Genomic DNA, 7,321 nt, shown 5'->3' on the forward strand with positions numbered 1-7,321 from the left:
CCATGGAGTCATAGAATCAGAGGGGATGGAAGGGACCTCTGAAGATCAAGTCCAACCCCCCTGCTGCAGCAGAAACACCCAGGGCAGGTCACTCAGAAACACATCCAGACAGGTCTTGAAAGTCTCCAGAGAAGGAGACTCCAGAACCTCTCTGGGCAGCCTGTCCCAGGGCTCCATCACCCTCACAGGAAAGAAGTTCTTCCTCATGTTGAGGTGGAACTTCCAGTGTTGCCACTTGGTGCTGTTTCCCCTTGTCCTGTTACAGGGCACCACTGAACAGAGTCTGGCCCATTCTTGACACCCACCCTGCAGATATTTATAGACATTAACAAGGTCCCCTCTCAGTCTTCTCTGTACGCACAGCAGATTTGGAAAACAATGAAAAAGTTCAACTTTCCAACACTGGCTGAATCACAGGAATTACTGAATTTAAACTCAACCAGTATCACCAACTTCAATCATGTGTATTACGTCCGATTTTACAAGAACCAACGTGTTATTTTTAGTCTGTTTCAACAAATGAATGTGCAATGCTCTCAAGAATGAGGCAGCAGCAGCAGGAGCTCTGTGGATGAAGCCTGTGCCTGTTTAATCATTAGAAGGGCACGGAAGTTTATTCCACACAGATTCCCACACAGAAGCCTGCACTCATCTGCACTTTCCTGGCAGCTGAGTGAAGAAGCCGTGCTTCCTTCTCTGCAATTCCCAAAACCCATTGCAACACATCCCCTGAACGTTAAGTAATCCTCAATTACAACAATTTTTTACAAAGACAGATTCTTAAAAAGCTCTTGAGCCTTGAAACTCCCTCCCCCCCTCATCTCGCCCCTCAAAATTTACGCTATACAAGTTGAAACTGAACTAGTTTCTAGAATCCTGCCAGTGCATCCTTGCAATAAAAACACTGGCAGAGAAAAGTAGTAATAAATCAAAGAGGGGAAAAAGCAATTTAGAAAAATATTTTCCACGCTGGGACACATTTTAAGGACATAGGTGATCCATGAAGGGAATGGGAGGAACAGCACAAACCACCTTTTGATAATTGTGAAAGCAACAAGGACAGGGATTAGAAATAAATTTTAATTGAAAAATCTTCAACCAAAAAGCCTGAATGAAGCACACGTTGAGTGCCAGAGGGAGCTGAGGGACACACCATGTGCTACTCAGCTTTTTGGGTTAGACAATTAAGTGAAGCAATTAGATTTCAGAAAGTAGGCAATTATTTTAGGCCTGAAACAAAGGCTGGAGGAAATACAGCTGCCTGTGTTTGGGGCATGGAGAAAAAGGAAAACAGAGCATCACATTTGAAATATTCACCACAATCAATTTGTGTAAGAGGAATTTTAATTAAAAGTCTGCAAAACTTCTCTTAACTCAGTAAAGAAAATAATGCAATTTAAAAAACCCACCTTAATATCTGAGGTGTAAGTGAAATCTTCAAACATCATAGGGAATGGCAAGCAAGAAGTGAAAAGGGGCTGCAAAGTGACATGTTCCTGAGGGCTGGCAGAGAATTGTCTTACACTTCCCTGAGTTACAGCATTCCAATGCTATTCCTGCTAGGAAAACTGTGACCTTTTCAGCACTTCTGAGAAATTCAGTGACAAAGATTTGGCTTTTTAATGTTCCCAAAAGGGCACTGGTAACCTTACGCCTCTTTAGCACCTCTCCTTGCTTTATAGGTGTCCTTAACATTTATCTTCTCCCAACTGGAGTTCTCATCACAGACAATAATCCTGTAATAAAAACCAGTTCACTTTATTTTGGTTTTAAGGAAGTATTTTTTAATGAAATGTGCACCATATTATACAATATCAAACTTTAATTACACTTGTAAAAATATGCAATAATCCAAAATACTTACTGGAAAAGAAAACACATTTCCTTACAAATTGCTCCCTTTTCCCTTACCCCCCCCAATAAAAAGCTTTTATTCCCTTTGTTCCATTAGATTTTGTTCTAACATAATCAACTTTTTAATCTCTAATAAAAAGGTTTTTATTGGCCCTGAGGTACCTCACAGGTCAATACAGCCTAGATCATTGCTTTCATACACAGTAAAATATCCACTATGTACAAACCCTTAGAGAAACCAGGTTTTTTATCTTCTGAGGCACAATATTTCTTGTAGCTGATGAGCACTTGGCTACAACCAAGTTATTCCTACTGATTCCTATAATACCCTGGATATATGCAGTAGGCAGTGTATTTCTTTTCATGTTCCAGATAAATCTATCTTCAGAAGACTTATTACAAGTGGGTAAGAAAAACATGTTGCTGTACAGACAGAACTTGGAACTGCTGCAGAGCTGCTCCACCACAAACATCTTGCTGACTTCACTCCTACTCTGCTCTGCTCACAGAGACTGACTAGAGGCACAAAGGAGAAAAGTCTGGGGATCATTTCCTTTAAATCATGCAGAACAAAGACTCTATCTTTGAAAGAAAAACCTTTTGAGCTAGTCATTTAGCTGAAGTCCAGCACTGTAGCTCCTCCTAGAAGTCTGGACTTGACAATAAACCTGACAAGTACTGGAGCAAGCACCTAGAGAGAAATGTACCTGCCCAGAAGTGGGAACTCCTGTATTAGAATTACTGCTCCTTTGCTTGGATACAATCACTGGTATTTAATATACTACAATTAGAAAAATACTTGTGAGAATAATTTAAGGAATAACCTTAATGAAAAGGTAAGTTTCCATGAACTACAATCAAGTATTCAAGTGTCATAATCTGAACTAAAGACACCAACTGCAACAAAACCCACCAGTGTCAACATTGAGGCAGAGGAGAGGTCTGTGCTGACACCCCCCAGCCCTCACAGCGTTCCTGAGGTGTAAAAATAACTGCAAAGGAGCTCAAAGTCATCCAGGTACAGTAGCAAAAAGGAAGCCTTTCCTCTTCAAGTACTCATTTATGCAGTTCAGATGTTTGCTGTAACAAACAATCCTACTTGTTCAAGCAATAATGATTTCAGAGAACTTTCCCCACATGGCATAGGGGACAGTCTCCAGAGGCACCTACAGCCCTGGCATGTCTGTGCAATTTTCCCAGTCTTAGATGTGAAGGGCATTTTTTGAACTGTTCCAAATTAAAGCTGAAAACTGAATCTGGTTCTCAAGGTTTAACACTGGGCCAGCAATTAAAGGAATGACAGATGCTCTCTAGTAACTCCTCTCCCTTCCCAGAAAGGGAAGGGATTAATGGAGAGAGACAATGGGTTGGAAACTGAACTAAAAAGCTTGAATGAAAATCATGATAAAAAAAAAAAAGTACAAATAAATACAAAGATATACAAACCAAATATTGTGCTCCCCCCCCAGTAACATCATGGAGACTGTGGGGCAGGCCCTGGGAAAATCCTGGAGTGGGTTCCTGGATCAGTGGCAGATTCAGGAAGGCATGGATCAGGATGAAAGGCAGGAGAAAGGACTGAGTCCTCCCAAGATCCAGGCCATGAACACAGAGAATTGAAACCTGGGGATAGCTCAGATTTATATTGAACATGACAACATGGGATGGAAATCTTGATTTAGCCAATTCTGGGTCACCTGTCTGGTCTGCTCTAACTCACAGCAGGGTCACAGATCTGACCTCTTCACTCCCTTTTGCTTCTGGCACTTAAGAAGTTCAGCAGAACCAAGCAGTGACCTGGGTTCTACACACCATTCCCCAGCAAGAACTGTAAACATCCAGTGTTTTCAGTCCTAGAAGCAGACTGTTCACTTCAGAAAGCACAGTCACTTAGACCTGAAAATTACAGCAAGGATTCCTAATTAAAAATCTTAAACACTCGAGTCAGTAAAAATAGGCTGCTGTAAACATCTGGGAAACACACCATTTCCTTGATAGTTTCAGAACATTCCCTTTAGGAGGATGAAGGCAGTTGACAGAGACATTTGATTTCAACTAGTTCATTTTCAACCCAGGCACATTTTTTTGCCAAGAAAAAGCCACCACAGGAGTTCCTAGCCCTCCTGCACTGCAGTCTTGGGGCCTGAGGTTCCAGTTGTCTTTGAACCCTTTTACAGAGAGCAAATGTATTTGACAAACTATGGAAGAGATCACCTTGTACTACTCAAAAAGAATGCAGCTAAGAGGACTGTTCCTCCTCTCTTTCACACTAAAGTTACAATAGGCCACAAGAAAAAAATAAAATCCAACCTCCCCCTGAAATTTTACTGCCTCACAAGCACCTGAGATTCTCTGTATTTCCAAAGATATATCTGAAAAGCACCTGCAGTAAAACAAACTGTGTTTTCAGGGGGGAAGTAGAAAAAAAAGTGTGAGAATTTCTCTAAAATGATGTTTAGGTCTTCTAAAAGTTGACATCTCTTAAAAGAAGCATCAGATTACAAAGCATTACCTGAAGGGAACGTGGATTTATGTTAATCTTCATCTGACCATAAATCAACCTATTAAGGCACATTGACTAATGGCAGAATAATTACAGAACTAATTATATTGATTTTGCTTCAGAAGGCACTTTCAACTTTTTTTCACCCCTGTCTGTGGGACCTGGAAGGTTTTTTTTGGTCTCGATTTCACCTGGTTTCAAGGTTCAGCTCCTTCAGCTTCTGCTCAACTGTGTCTGCCACCAAATTCAGGTGACAGTCCCGAAGAGCTTTTATTAAGTCACTCGCCTTGGCATCTCCTCCCTTCCATCTCTGCCACTCCAGGAGCGACTGAGTGAACTGTTCGTGCAAGTTACACGGGTTGGCTGCTATTATTCTTTCCATTTTCACTTCAGAAACGCCAAGTTTCCTGACCACCCTTTTCCAGTCTTTCCCAACGTTGTCACATACGACTTCAATAGCTGCCTTCAGACGACCTGGAACGGCAGAAAACAGAGCGACTCAGGGACGGATTCACCAAGAAAAAGGAGAATATCGGGGTGGTTTTTTTCTTGTTTCGGTCGGGTTTTTAGCAAAATGCTACTACTCCTGCTGCAGGACACATCTGGAAAGCCACAGCACGTTCTGAGAAGCTGCTGGATACACTCGGGATCCCAAGCACACAGCACGGCTTGCAAGTGACCCTTCGTTTGAAAAAAAAAACACAAGACATTCCCACCCCCGGAAAGCTGTGGGCAGCGTTTGTGGCCCTCCAGGTACGTTCCCCGGGCACAAGCCCGAGCCGTGCAGCAGTTCCCAGGGCACAAGCCCGAGCTGTGCAGCAGTTCCCCGGGCACAAGCCCGAACTGTGCAGCAGTTCCCAGCAGCAGCGCCCCGGGCAGGGGTCTCGGAGGGAGCAGAGCGGCCGAGATGCTGGCGCTGAGCACCCGCCGCTGGAGGATGGGCAGACACACCGAGGCTGCCTGGGAGGGAAACCAAAGAATTACTCCACCTACGTTTTTCATGCGCGTCTGGCTGCTCCTCGGGAGCGTTAACTTCTCCATCCGCCACGAACTGCTGCAGCTGTGAGACCAAATCTTCTCTCTTAAGCTGCTTCAGCAAGAACTCCAGGAAGTCCACCTTGTCGCTGGCGATCAGCTTCTGCTCCAGCAGGCAGACGAAGAGGTCATTTCCACTTTGGGTAGACTCCAGCTTCCTCTTCCCGATTTTCCCCCGGCAGAGGAACTTCAGGGAGGAGAGCTCCTTGTCCGTGAAGCTGCAGGAGAAGGAATGCAGCAGCGCCAGGAACGGGTCCATGCTGCCGAGGCCCACACCGCAACCGCTACCAGGCGGGTGGATGAACCTCCGCTTTCCGGGGGCGGGATAAAGTCGTGTTTTCACAGAGACGCTTTCCGGGAAGGCAGAGAAAACGAAACCAGGCCCAGCCCGGCCTGACCCGGCCCGGTTGCCATGGCGACGCGCCCGGCCGGAAGTGACGTGACGTTCCCGCCGCCCGCCACAAGATGGCGGCGATGTCGTCCGTCCCCTCAGAGCCCCCTCCGGCCTCGCCTCCGGTTCGTTTGTTTTCTGCTGTTTTGTGGGGTTTTTCTTTTCTTTTTTTTCTTTTTTTTCTTTTTCAGGAGCCCCCCCTCTAGTGCTCGGAAGCCCCCGGAGGCGAGCGGGCTTGCGATGGCGAGTACAAAACGCCTGTTTTGTACAGGAGGAGGAGCAGGGCCGGGCTGCCCTGCCCTGCCGCCTCAGCCTTGGCTGAGGGGACTGTAGGTTTCTCCTTGAGTACAGAATTGTTGGCCTTGTGAGGCACCTAAACCTGCGAGGGTTACCTTTTGTCGTGGTTATTTTGAACGTTACCGAAAAGGAGAGCAGGAGGAGGATGAAAGGACTCGCTCCACCCAGCAAGAGAGGCCCTGCAGTGTCTCTCCTTGGCAGCTGCCCCGGGTAACAGCCTCTGCCCTCCCTGTGTGGCCTCAGCCGGCGATGGAGACTCCTCCTTTCCCTTCCACAGGGAGCCTGGGCTTTGTGCCTCACCAAGATAAAACGTGACATGAGAGAACTGTTGACCTTTCAAAGGGAAGCAGCAGGGCAAACGTGCAGTCCCTATACTTCACAGGCAGTTTTTATACAAGGTGAAATGTTGCCAGCTTTTCTTAAGTGGGAAAGTTCAACTTCATCCCGTTGCTTTGTAGCTGCCCCAAATTTAAAAACCTAACAGTGGTTTTTCTTCACATAGGTAGCTGAGAGATTTCCTTGTTCCTTCTGTGAATACTGGCCTGTTGATTGCCCAAGCTACCCCATTACTAAATTGTTTCCTGCACAACCTTTGATTTATTACCCTTGCACACACAGACCTATGGTCCTCCTCATAAAAAAGATTGCAGGCTCAGATATACAAGCTTACAGGTCATCATCATCTTAATTTCTTTCTCCAGTCTCACATTCCCACTGTGAGGAACAACTCCTACTCCCAAAGCCTTTCTAAAACTCCCCTTAGATAAAACCACTAGATTTCCAGCATCCTGTTTCAGTTAGCCAGAGCTGGGCTGGCACGTGGTCAGGAAAGCCAATATATGGAACAGGCTACGTGTGAGGAGCCCACCTGTACATCCACAGCAGTGGGCACAAGGATGTAAGAAAATAGGTTTTTTTTGTACTGAACGCAAGATATTTTCCCCCCATATAACCTTCCTGGGTTATGAAAACATTGGGCAGCTTCCAAGTAAGTATTCCTTTAAAATAATTTCCTTTTCTTAGGGCAATATTTTATTTGGTTTTTAACCAGGCAATCCCAAAACTCACAATAAATTCGGGATTTCCAGCAGCCTCCTTCCCCTCCCACTTGTGTTCCTCATCCAGGAAAGATGATGGGGCATCTAATCCTTGCCAGCCTTAAAAAGCAGCCAATGTGCACATTGCTCCCAGTCTCTCAGGTAAATGAGTAAACTTGTTTAAAAAAAGATTTTTTTTATATA

General features: G+C 45.1%; 1 protein-coding gene across 1 annotated transcript; it reads right to left on the reverse strand.

Moving 5' to 3' along the window:
* Positions 1–1,802: 1,802 nt before the first annotated feature.
* On the reverse strand, positions 1,803–6,380 carry FADD (Fas associated via death domain). The gene is made up of 2 exons (XM_051622098.1): positions 5,351–6,380; positions 1,803–4,831 (listed from the first exon to the last, which is right to left on the reverse strand). The coding sequence occupies exons 1-2, from the start codon at positions 5,649–5,651 to the stop codon at positions 4,545–4,547; spliced, it is 588 nt and encodes a 195-aa protein (XP_051478058.1). The 5' UTR covers positions 5,652–6,380; the 3' UTR covers positions 1,803–4,544.
* Between the last annotated feature and the right edge of the window lie 941 nt (positions 6,381–7,321).

Source organism: Apus apus, chromosome 5 (genome assembly GCF_020740795.1).
Source record: "Apus apus isolate bApuApu2 chromosome 5, bApuApu2.pri.cur, whole genome shotgun sequence".
NCBI lineage: Eukaryota > Metazoa > Chordata > Aves > Apodiformes > Apodidae > Apus > Apus apus.

Bases quoted from the DNA above. Each gene is read 5' to 3' on its own strand.
- FADD (XM_051622098.1), bottom strand. From the start codon at position 5,651: ATGGACCCGTTCCTGGCGCTGCTGCATTCCTTCTCCTGCAGCTTCACG. The intron at 4,832-5,350 runs GTAGGTGGAGTA...CTGCCGTTCCAG, and splicing joins GCCAGACGCGCATGAAAAAC to GTCGTCTGAAGGCAGCTATT.